We start from the raw sequence: 12702 nt of genomic DNA, 5'->3' as shown, positions 1-12702 counted from the left end.
CAGAACCACACAGCAACGATGTTCAGCAATCACACAGGGAGGAAATCCATTGGAGAAGAAGAAGAAATAGCAATTTCTAAACTGACAGTAGTCTCAATAGACCAGAATGCAATGTAGCCAGACATTGACATGGTGTATTTTGACTGGAATAACTCTCTCTCTACCTACATAACCATTGGCTGAATGCAGCAAGTTCACGCCTGCGTTCACTGGGGGTTGTCAAAAGGCATCCTGGGAAATATAAGAAATGGATAAGTGAAACAGGCGAGACAGGTTGAGGGAGGAGGGGTACATCCAAAAAGTAGATTACAACACTTCAATTACATTATCACAGATATTATGTAACAATGTAAAAGTAGGTAAGGTGGATTCTTCCTGTTTAAAAATCTTTCCCATGTTACAAGTTGCAATCTCTCCTCCATGTGCCTTCACACTTGTGTGTGTGTGTGTGTGTGTGTGTGTGTGTGTGTGTGTGTGTGTTGCAGGGTCCCACCCAGTGGCACATTCAGATCATCATGGAGAAGCTGCTGAGGACCGTTAACCGGACGGTCATTTCCATGGGCCGCGACTCGCCTCACATCGTAAGTCTCTCTCTCTCTCTCTCTGTCAGTCTGTCTCTCTCTCTCCCTACTCCAGCTATTATTAGTACTACCACTACTGACTCTAGACTGTCTCTCCGTGTTTCTCCCTTTCCCACCGGCTTACACACACACACACACACACACACACACACACACACACGCATACACACACACACACACGCACACACACACACGCATACACACACACGCCTAGATACACGTTCAGAATTCACCACAAAACCCCCTCAACTCCCACAGGCCCCACTGCAACTCTGACTCTATTCCAAATATATCATGTCTACCTTGGCACAATGCTTCACACCACCTCAATCCAACACTTTGATCTGCTCATATCTCCACTGCTTTCATCTTTCAGAGAAGCCCATTCTATTTGCCTGTGTGTGTGTGTCTGTGTGTGTGTGTGTGTGTGTGTGTGTGTGTGTGTCTGTGTCTGTGTCTGTGCGTGCGTATGTCTGTGCGTGCGTGTGTGTGTGTGTGTGTGTGTGTGTGTGCGTGTGTGTGTGCGTGCGTGTGCGTGCATGTTTGTTTGTGTGTGTGATCCGTCATCTCTTACAGAGAGCGTTCCTAACGCCTGGCCTTCTTGCTCCTGTAATCTAATCAGCGTATTCCCGTCCGATGCTGTTAGCGCTCACCTCCCAATCACACTCTCAGCAGGAGCTTGATGGCAATTAACGCACTTATCAGTCATCCCATAAATATGCTGTCTGCTGCAGTAGTGCCTGACGCGTACGGGCCAAACCTTCATCCATTTTCATGAGGCCTCACCCACCGCGATAAGAATATCAACTTCCCCATTCCTCCGCTGACTCGTTGCATTATGGATGCAGTTTGGCGCCTGTTTTCATTCGAGTCGCCTATAGCTTGTGATGTGACTTTGAAAACAGAACGCAGGCGTACGTGAGACCCGGGTAATGACAAGATGCTGTTTCATGTACAGTTCCAATAGCTGATGGACATTTCTCCGATGGAACGTTGAGATACTTTGATGGTCCATTTAAATGCAGGTAAACGACAAGAGACGTTTTCCCAGGGAAATGGATTGCTGTGTGATGCTGGCTCCTACCTCCTCCTGTCTTGATTTATTTAGTGTGTGTGTGTGTGTGTGTGTGTGTGTGTGTGTGTGTGTGTGTGTGTGTGTGTGTGTGTGTGTGTGTGCGTGCGTGCGCGCGTGCGTGCACGCAGCACCCTCTCCATGTGGGGGAGCAGTAGGAAGCGACATCACCTGCTTTAATGGAGGCAGGTTATCTGCTTTTATTACCAGTCACTGGGTGATTTAATGAAGCCAATAGTAGCCCGAGTTATCACACACACTGATCTCTCTCTCTCTGTGTGTGTGTGTGGGTGTGTGTGTGTGTGTGTGTGTGTGTGTGTGTGTGTGTCAGGTAGTGGAGTTATGGTTTCATGTGTTCGCATCCTTTTCCCCCCCTGTGTCCTTTCTCCCCCCCGCCCCAACCCCCCCACCTCCCTTTCTAAATGACAGTAAAGCAGTGTTGGATTACAGTAAAGCAGTGTTGGATTGCAGTAAAGTAGTGTTGGATTGCAGTAAAGCAGTGTTGGATTGCAGTAAAGCAGTGTTGGATTGCAGTAAATTAGTGTTGGATTGCAGTAAAGCAGTGTTGGATTGCAGTAAATTAGTGTTGGATTGCAGTAAAGCAGTGTTGGATTGCAGTAAAGCAGTGTTGGATTGCAGTAAATTAGTGTTGGATTGCAGTAAAGCAGTGTTGGATTGCAGTAAAGCAGTGTTGGATTGCAGTAAAGCAGGGTTGGATTGCAGTAAAGCAGGGTTGGATTGCAGAGCCTCTGTAGCTGCTGCTCCTCTCCGTCTCTCCCTCTCTGTGTTATATGGTACCCTAGCACTGCAGCAGGCTGCTCGCGTGGACGGGGGAGCCCTCTGTTGTGTAACAGAGCGCCGGCGTGCGTCACACCGCATAATGTAAAGCTAACGAAGCCGCGTGTTGTGCCGAAGGCCCCGCCCCCCCATCCTCCAACCAGCTGCCCTGGAGGGGGTCTAGTGCTCCCCACCCGCACCCTCCCCTCTCCCTGGCACTCCACTCCTTCCATCTCCACAGTGGGCTCTGCTCCGTCACGCCTGCACAGAGACAACAGAGGGGAATGGGGCTGGATGCTGTATGGACCGTATGTACGGACTATAGCCGTCCGCCTCTCCACCTCTCCTCGGTCCTTTTTTTGGTCACCCCTGTTATTTGTCACTGTCAGGAATGTGCCTGCTACAGGCTGTCAACAAGGCCTGTAACAGCAGCACACCTAGGTCTCCTTTCCGCTCTGTTATACTAAGTGCATCCATTCCCCCCCTCCTGGCTGAGGTGCGGTGCTGTTTCCTGGTTCCAGTGGCGACGTGGTGCATAGTGTCGAAGCAGGTCACCCCCGCTCTCTGCTTAATGAAACCGCTCACGCCTCCTGTGGCCGTCATTGAAAGCATCTACTTTGTATCCATACGCCTGCGGCTGCCCTCTGCCCTCCTGCGCCCCCTATAGGGAGCTGGCTTTTATTGTCCTCTCTGACCCCTGGCTGCCCTATAGCGAGAGAGCCACTGTACTTGACTGCGTTGACATTTCTGAGTACCTGCATAATATGTATTGTTAGCGGGGGTGTGCTGGCCGTCCTTTTATGTGCCGAGGGGCTTCGAGGTCACGTCAAAGCCTTGTCTCCTTCAGAGCCGCTCTTCTTCTCAAGTACCATACAATGTTGCCTTTTAAAGCCTTAAACAGAGCTCTTTACAAGATGGATAATTCCATATCCCGCATTCTTCTTCATGGGAAAGGAAACCCCTCTCTCTCTCTCTCAGTAGTCTGTCCTTGTTCTCAGTATTGCGCCGTCAGCTGCAGAAACCAAAGTCTACTCACGCCATTTTCTCCCTCTGAAATTGTCACTTAAAGGCAGAAAGAGCCTGGAGAGATGCGGAGCTGCTCTTAAGAGACGCATTTGAAGCCGGTCCCCAAATCATTCTTTAACGATCAGTCAGGTGGGGCTGAGTTTCTAACAGCACCGAGGCCCAGGTTTAAGACCGCCAAACGCTGCGTAGCGCTCCAGTCCGAGGGGCTGTTGTTGCTGCTGCCTCAGTCTGGGTACGGCTCTGCAGGCAGCTTGTGCGCCGCTACTCAGACAACACCGCAGCCAACTAGCGACCTTACTCTTCGGAGTGGCAGCCGCTTACATTTAGATTTATGCATTAACGTTCTGCTCTGTCTTCTCTCTCTCCCTCTCTCTCTCGCTCTCTCTCTCCCCACTTTTCCTGTCTCCTCTCTGTCTCTTGCTCTCTTGCTCGCCCACTGCCTGGCTGGGCGGTGGCGGACGCAGAATGCTGATGAGAATGATGTCGGCGACGGGCCGGGGGCGTCAGGTTTGTTCTACGTCGGCAGTGCGGCGCTGCGCCTGTTCGCACCGCGGACACACCGTCGCTGTACGTTTGCAGCACTAGACGAGCCTGGCGGGCTCTGTCTTTCTCTGTATTCACGCCCACCCTCATGATGAGCCTGAGCAGATGCACTTTTGGTAGGAGAGAGGCACAAAATCCTCTTTGCTATCCCTGCTGAAATCACTACCTATTAGGTGTTTTTGAATTGCGTTTCTTAGAATTCTCTGGGTGAGTCTGGCACTGTAGTGGTTCTCAAACCTGTTCACGTCAAGGACCCCTAAACTGACACATTATACCACCATCTGATACCTTTTTTGCTTTTAGATGTTTTTTCTCTCCCCCCCCCCCAATTCTGCTTTGCCAATTCCCCCTGCTGCTCCACCCCATCTGCTAATCTGGGGAGAGCCGTAGACACACATGCTTCCTCCGATACATCTGCAGTTGCCAGCTGCTTCTTTTCACCTGACAGCGGGGAGCTTCACCGGCCGGACGTAGCACATGGGAGGATCACGCTATTCCCACAAGTTCCCTTCTGCCCCAAACAGGCGCCCCGACTGACCAAGGGAGGCGCTAGGGCTGCGACCAGGACACGTACCCTCAATCCGACTTCCCACCCGCAGACACAGCCAATCGTGCCTGTATGGACGCCAAGCCGGAGGAAACACGGGGGCGCAAACCTGCGACCCTCGTGTTGGTAGGCAGGGAATCTTCAATCTACACTACCCGGACGCCCTGCTTTTAGATGTTTTATTACAGAAATGTAACCCATGACCAAAACAGTCATACATTCTGTCATTGTGTTACTTATGGATGGAATTATAGTGAAAATAAAACCCCCTTTTTTGCTGTGCCCACTTTGAGAACCACTGCTTTACGTACGCATGAGGAGGCAAGACTTCAGAGTCAGTGAACCAAACCCGTGTGTTTTTGTTAGTTTGTCATATTTGTCATACTGTCCTTTACATAGTTTCTTGTCTCCGTTGTCAACAGACTTATTCAATGTCAAAAAGTAATAGCATTGAATCGCTGCAAGACATTTTTGGAGAGAGTGGACACATCGCTAGAGAGTTAGCGGTGCCCTCCAGTGGCAGTGTGCAGCAGGAACGGAGTGGAAAGCTGGGGGGGGGGACCTGCAGTGTGCAGAGGGAACAGAGTGGAAAGCTGGGGGGGGACCTGCAGTGTGTAGAGGGAACAGAGTGGAAAGCTGGGGGGGGGGGACCTGCAGTGTGCAGAGGGAACGGAGTGGAAAGCTGGGGGGGGGGGACCTGCAGTGTGCAGAGGGAACGGAGTGGAAAGCTGGGGGGGGGACCTGCAGTGTGTAGAGGGAACAGAGTGGAAAGCTGGGGGGGGACCTGCAGTGTGTAGAGGGAACAGAGTGGAAAGCTGGGGGGGGGGACCTGCAGTGTGCAGAGGGAACGGAGTGGAAAGCTGGGGGGGACCTGCAGTGTGCAGAGGGAACAGAGTGGAAAGCTGGGGGGGGGGGGGGACCTGCAGTGTGCAGCGGGAACAGAGTGGAAAGCTGCGGGGGGGACCTGCAGTGTGCAGAGGGAACAGAGTGGAAAGCTGGGGGGGGACCTGCAGTGTGCAGAGGGAACAGAGTGGAAAGCTGGGGGGGGACCTGCAGTGTGCAGAGGGAACAGTGTGGAAAGCTGGGGGGGGACCTGCAGTGTGCAGAGGGAACAGAGTGGAAAGCTGGGGGGGCGGGGGACCTGCAGTGTGCAGAGGGAACAGAGTGGAAAGCTGGGGGGGGACCTGCAGTGTGCAGAGGGAACAGAGTGGAAAGCTGGGGGGGGACCTGCAGTGTGCAGAGGGAACAGTGTGGAAAGCTGGGGGGGGACCTGCAGTGTGCAGAGGGAACAGAGTGGAAAGCTGGGGGGGGGACCTGCAGTGTGCAGAGGGAACACAGAGTGGAAAGCTGGGGGGGGGGGACCTGCAGTGTGCAGAGGGAACAGAGTGGAAAGCTGGGGGGGGGACCTGCAGTGTGCAGAGGGAACAGAGTGGAAAGCTGGGGGGGGACCTGCAGTGTGCAGAGGGAACAGAGTGGAAAGCTGGGGGGGGGACCTGCAGTGTGCAGAGGGAACAGGGGACTCTGCGTTATTGATTGACAGTGAGCGGCCGCTGTGCTGCATGCAGTCACTGACCGAATACATTGCCGCACAGTCAGTGCAGTGACGTCCATCCAGAACAAAGCGTTCTCTGTATCCTTGGCTTGTATGTGTCTCTCGCTCTCTGTATCTCTCTGTCTCAGTGTCTCTCTCTCTCTCTCTCTCTCTCTCTCTCTCTCTCTCTCTCTCTCTCTCTCTCTCTCTCTCTCTCTCTCTCTCTGGTCAGAGTGCTGCAGAGCTCTTTTGGAAAAGAAACGTAGTGAGAGATGGTACTGCATCATAATGGCTGGCTGGCTGCACACTTATCACTCACACCTTTCCTCTCCTGCGGCCGAACATTGACTGAATGTGCTCTTGGGTTTATTGACCCTGTGATGTCTGAAGTGTACTCGCTGTCAACACGCTGTGAAAACCAGCGCGGCTCTCTGGGCTTCACGTGTCAATGCGGCGGCACAGCGCTCAAACTACCAGCAGGGTTCAAAAGCGTGTAGGGAGCTGTTTTGAAGCGCGTGCCCTCGGTCGTGTGTTGTAAACAGCCCCCCCGCCCCCCGAGGGAAGCCCTGTGGAGACGGCCCTGCAATGGGTGAGAGAAGAGAAGGGCGGGGGGGGGGGGGGGGGGGGTCGCCGCCCTGAAGCAGCGCTTCACGGAAGCTTTGAGCAGGAGCCTTGCCATTCACACCAGAAGCACTCTCTTGCCTCAGCGCCGCGCTGCCCTCCCCACGCTCACAACTTGCATTGACTTCATGCCTGGCAGCTCAGGTGCAGCGTGCTGCACGCTTGAAAAATAGAACAGAAGCTGAAACTATCGCTGCAGCATAGCTGCAGCGTGGCTTCAGCATAGCGTAGTGCGGCTGGTGTGATGATTGGCCTCTCGACTGTTAACAAGGACGCCGAAATGAAACTGCCATAGCGTAGCTTCAGCGTGGCTTCGGCGTATGGTGCCAGGGCTTAGTGTGAGGGTGACCCGGCGGCCCTGAAGCACATTCCCTTGAGCTTTGTCCTTGGTGTACCTCACCGCACCAACCCCCCCCCCACACACACACACACAGCATGACAGCGAGGGAGCGAGCTGCACTGTAAGTCTAAGCCTTGGGTGAGGAGCCCTTCGCTGCCGATCCCTTCATTGTATGCTCAAAGCTTCCTCCTCGTCCTCGTCGCCCAGGAACTTTATTCTATTATAGTTCGCTTTACATACAGAATCCTTGAAAGTTCAGCCCCAAGTGAAGTCCCAAATTCATTTTGAACCAATAGCTGTCTCGTGAAAAAGCCATACTGCTGTGCGAGTACGGTCTTGCAAATGATACTCCGACGACTACAGATTTTGAGAGCTCTGTAGATGTGCTTTTTTTTTATTTTTCACATTTTATTTTGTATATTAAATACCTTCAGTTGTTTTGTTCTCCTTTAAAAACAGTATAAAATACACAGTATTGCACATAGTAAATCAATTGCACTTCTTTAAGGTACAGATAAACATCAAGTTCTCTCTTTATGCTACAGTACAACTACTGAAGAATCCAACCCGCCATGTACAAGAGTGGAGGTGATGAATCACATGTAGCCAACAGAAAGCAGCATGTTGCGCTTGTGAAGGTTATAAACCAGTGATACCTACTCGTCCTGTCATCTATTGTTGTGTTGTGTCACTAGCAAAAGATGCCTTTTCTTATGCCCTTGAAACCAGTTCGGCACATTTTCTCTATTGGGCAGTGTTTTTGGCTTTTGAGAGTCACTTCGGCCTTTTACTCCTGCAAGCACTGTTTGTTGTTTTCTTTTAGATATTGGCTGCTCTCCCACTCATTAAAATGTTATTAGCCCTATTAGATGCTATACAACATACTGTACATATTATACTGTATATATAAATATTATTTTGGCTGTACATTTTCTTTGATAAACCCCTGTATGGGGCGACTGCGGTTGTTTTCACTTTACAATGGGATGTACAGTATGGGAGGCGCGGGGCAGGAGCTGCTAATGAAGCAAAAGGGAAAGAAAAAGCTCTTTTTAGATTTTGAACATCCTCTTTAGAAATGGTTCCTGGAAAAGCTAGAAAATATCCTGCAAAATCTGGAGGTTGTAAAAAGCATACGAGGCTACATGGCTGCCAGCCTGCGCTGCAGAAGGCTCTGCTTGTGGCCAGCGCCACCTGCAGGCCTCCTGGCTGGCGTTCAGTAGTTGAAGTAGTAGCTGATGCAGGAATACAATCACAGCTGCCTCCATGACTGCTCACCACTAGCGCACGACGTGCTGGCAAAGCAGCTGACTCGTCATCTTTAGTGCATTGCATGAAAGAAAAACATTGCCTGAAACTTTGTGTGTGTGTTGAAGCGGAGCTAGCTCCAGTGTCAAACTGACGAAGCGACTCGGACGGTATGGACTCCATCTTTTTTTTCTTCTAGACCATACTTTTGTCCTTGACCATATGCACTGTGAGGAGAGTAAGAATTAAGTTTGACATATGAAAATGAATTAAAATTCAGAAACTACTCACATCCTTTGCACTGTAGTTTCTCCAAATACACAGCCCCCATTGCTGCAGCTCAAATAAATATATTCCAATAAACCTTAAAGTGAGCTATAAGTTATATATATAATTTATATATTTATATAGAAAAAGTACATTGATGTCTAACTTTGCAAATGTTCATAAGAAAATAAGTGTTATTTATTCATTCTTCACTTCAAAGCCAGTTATTTCAAGGAGACATTTTAGAGCTGGATAGAAATTTCATCATAGAGCTCCATCAAACTTCTCTATGACCTCTCCCTCCAAGTGTCTTGTCATTGTCTTCATTCTTTCATAGTTAGCAGGTGTGCATGTGTAAGAGAATCTTCAAAATAGTCATTTTTTCTTAATTATTCTGCAGAAAACATGTCCTGAACAGTGTTAATTGTGCTTTGCCGGTATGGTGATATGCTGTCGATGTGGATCTCAGGGAAACCAGCATCATGGTTGAATTTCCGACCTCTCAGGGAGGTTGTGGAGAAAGACAAAGTCCCAACTGGTGAATAGAAACGTGACTGAGACAGTTGCTGAACCAATATAATAGAACAGGACTCCATAGACTTCAGCTAGAAAAATATATGGAAATAGAGGGACATTTTTCTTCTCACCTTGCTGATCTCCAAATAAGTTGCCTGGTGTAATTTCACGGCCCGTTTCAAGAAATTAGTTCAGAATAACTCGGAATCCTTTTTTGGTAAGCGTGACAAAATTTTCAATTTTCCACAGGGTCCACGCTTGTTTTCCCTGTCAGCTCTGAGTCCAGCTTCAGTATCCAATAGCGGAGCTCTCCGTTACAACTGATTTGTGACTGAAAAAAACGAAACAAAAACCGATGGATAAAGAGACAGATGCATAAATCCTGGGCATCGGTAGTGGGGGGGGACGGGGGGGCGGGGTATGCTCTCTGTTCTTCTCACAGGAACCAAAGTTTCCAGCGCGCGTGCTTCTTAGAGTCGGCTTTGGACTTGCGTTTGGGGGTGGAGGTGAAGGCCTCCTGGGGGTAAGGCAGGGTGGAGAAGTGAGCGTCGTCCGTCGGGCACAGCCTCTTCATCAGCGGCTGCAGCTTGTCTTCCTGCTGCTTGAAGTCCAGCTCCACACTGCAGTGAGAGACAGAGAGACAGAGAGAGAGACAGAGAGACAGAGAGAGAGACAGAGACAGAGAGACAGAGACAGAGAGAGAGACAGAGACAGAGAGAGAGACACAATCAGCTCTACAGGGGCTCAATAGCATCAACAGCTCATTTATTTTTTGGCAGGCAGGTATCAAAAACACCTTGTCCAGATGCTGCTGCGTGCAGAAGATCCCCTCATTCCTGCCCTGCCTACGTTGACATTGAAAACATGGAGGAGATATTGCGGCCTTCTAATGCACGTTTCTTCTTTGATCGTGTCATATTTACTGCAACACCCCCCAAAGTCCTGTTAGTCATATGTGAAGTATCTACTCCGTGGCCTGTTAGTCATAATGTTAAGTACAGTATCTACTCCGTGGCCTGCTCTTGTTATCCACTCCGTGGCCTGCTCTTGTATCTACTCCGTGGCCTGCTCTTGTATCTACTCCGTGGCCTGTTAGTCATAATGTTAAGTACGGTATCTACTCCGTGGCCTGCTCTTGTATCTACTCCGTGGCCTGTTAGTCATAATGTTAAGTACAGTATCTACTCCGTGGCCTGCTCTTGTATCCACTCCGTGGCCTGCTCTTGTATCTACTCCGTGGCCTGCTCTTGTATCTACTCCGTGGCCTGTTAGTCATAATGTTAAGTACAGTATCTACTCCGTGGCCTGCTCTTGTATCTACTCCGTGGCCTGTTAGTCATAATGTTAAGTACAGTATCTACTCCGTGGCCTGCTCTTGTATCTACTCCGTGGCCTGCTCTTGTATCTACTCCGTGGCCTGCTCTTGCTTGACCCTCTGGACAGGCATCTGTCACAGCACTGCTCAGCCTGCTAGAGTGACCTACATTCCCCTCTCTCATTTCATCCTCACTCCCAGTCAAATCTTCCCATTCCGAGGCGTTTGCATCCCAATGGTGATTGATACGATGGAGGGAAGCCCGTTAGTATGTTTTCCATTGAAGAGCGGTGGGTCACTGGAGGGAGGTTGAACCGAGGATCATTTGCTTTCTTAAAAAGCAATGATGTGAGGTGAGCCTTTCAGAACTTAGTTTGTCTGAGATTTCTTTTTTTCTGATTTCCCCCCCCCATTTCCTCCCCAATTGTACTTGGCTAATTCCCCCTCCTGCCCCGGTTGCTGCTCCACCCTCTGGCGATCTGGGGAGAGCTGTAGACTAGCATCATGCTTCCTCTGACACATGCGCAGTTGCCAGCCGCTTCTTTTCACCTGACAGCGGGGGCGCTTCAGCGGCAGGACGTAGCACGTGGGAGGATCAAGCTATTCCCATCAGTTCCCTTCCGCCCCGAACAGGCGCCCCGACTGATCAGAGGAGGCGCTAGTGCAGCGACCAGGACGCATACCCCTAATCCGGCATCCCACCCGCAGACACAGCCAGTCGTGCCTGTATGGACTAGATTTAACAAAGTTGCTTTGATCCCTGCACAATATTACAACATCCAGAAGAAGACTCTTGGCATGTGGCACTCTTTCCCACACACGCACAACCACACAGTGTCTTCCGAGTGCACAACCACACAGTGTCTTCCCTCTGAGTGGACACTACATTTCCCCCGGGGGGGCGAAGGGATTTATCGGGATGATTCACATGTGGTGTAATCCCACGCGCGCGCCCATCTGACTCCTGTGTTCGGCTAAGTGAAACCCAGATTAGAGCCTCAGCCATGGCAAGTGTAGAGGGACCTTAATCTGCTCAAGCTTCCTCTAGCCACTACACTGAGTCAGGGGGAGGGGGGGGGGGTCCACTCAGGCTGACAGACAGACAGGCTGACAGACAGGCTGCCAGACAGACAGACAGACAGACAGACAGGCTGACAGACAGACAGGCTGACAGACAGACAGGCTGACAGACAGACAGACAGACAGACAGACAGACAGACAGGCTGACAGACAGACAGACAGACAGGCTGACAGACAGACAGACAGACAGACAGACAGGCTGACAGACAGACAGACAGACAGACAGGCTGACAGACAGACAGACAGACAGGCTGACAGACAGACAGACAGACAGACAGACAGGCTGACAGACAGACAGACAGACAGACAGGCTGACAGACAGACAGACAGACAGGCTGACAGACAGACAGACAGACAGACAGACAGACAGACAGGCTGACATACAGACAGACAGGCTGACAGACAGACAGACAGACAGGCTGACAGACAGACAGACAGGCTGACAGACAGACAGACAGACAGGCTGACAGACAGGCTGACAGACAGACAGACAGACAGGCTGCCAGACAGACAGACAGACAGACAGACAGACAGACAGACAGGCTGACATACAGACAGACAGGCTGACAGACAGACAGACAGACAGACAGACAGGCTGACAGACAGACAGACAGACAGACAGGCTGACAGACAGACAGACAGACAGACAGACAGACAGACAGACAGACAGACAGGCTGACAGACAGACAGACAGACAGACAGACAGACAGACAGACAGGCTGACATACAGACAGACAGGCTGACAGACAGACAGACAGACAGACAGACAGACACATACTGTAAGAGATTCTATGCAGTGCTCAAGTCAGCCGGGCAGCAGGCTGCCTTTTATGATCAAAGCATTTGTTGTGATCGCCTCTTGCTCACGGCAAAAGCGCTCTTTCATCACCCATTGTTGCGTTCATCTTTTTAGTTTTTTTTTAACATCAGATGTCCTAGAATAACGCCAATACATCCTTGCAAGCTGAATCACTGCGAGGTTTAGGGCTAAATTGTTGCATTTCAAAAACATTCCATTTAGGCATCAGGGGTTAAGTTTTCAAATATAGAATAGCAGGGAATTGAATAGAATGTAAAAAAGAAAAGAGTGGACGTTGGTCATCATTTCATCTGAGCTCAGATGGTGACGTGGGTCTGTGTTGGCACACTGCAGCTCAAAGCCACCACCCAGGAATGTCCACGGCATCCCCCTTAAGTTTGTCATGATAAAACACAACAGGTTTTATTATGTAAGCCAA

The 12702-nt window shown here is 50.4% G+C and overlaps 2 protein-coding genes across 2 annotated transcripts in view; one reads left to right on the top strand and one right to left on the bottom strand.

The window, feature by feature from the left end:
* The window catches only part of dock1 (dedicator of cytokinesis 1), a 292156-nt gene that overhangs the window by 113924 nt on the left and 165530 nt on the right, over positions 1 to 12702 (top strand). Inside the window, exon 27 of the mRNA XM_083635505.1 lies at positions 486 to 581. Coding sequence (XP_083491631.1) covers positions 486 to 581 — 96 coding nt within the window. The remainder of the gene's footprint in view (positions 1 to 485; positions 582 to 12702) is intronic.
* Positions 9506 to 12702, bottom strand: part of insyn2a (inhibitory synaptic factor 2A) — a gene marked incomplete at both ends in the record, with an annotated part of 28432 nt that continues 25235 nt past the window's right edge. Inside the window, one exon of the mRNA XM_083635510.1 lies at positions 9506 to 9689. Within this exon, the coding sequence (XP_083491636.1) occupies positions 9506 to 9689 (184 nt within the window). The remainder of the gene's footprint in view (positions 9690 to 12702) is intronic.

This window comes from Poromitra crassiceps (assembly GCF_964638095.1).
Source record: "Poromitra crassiceps genome assembly, chromosome: 4".
NCBI lineage: Eukaryota > Metazoa > Chordata > Actinopteri > Beryciformes > Melamphaidae > Poromitra > Poromitra crassiceps.
This window is presented reverse-complemented; position numbering and strand designations above follow the sequence as displayed.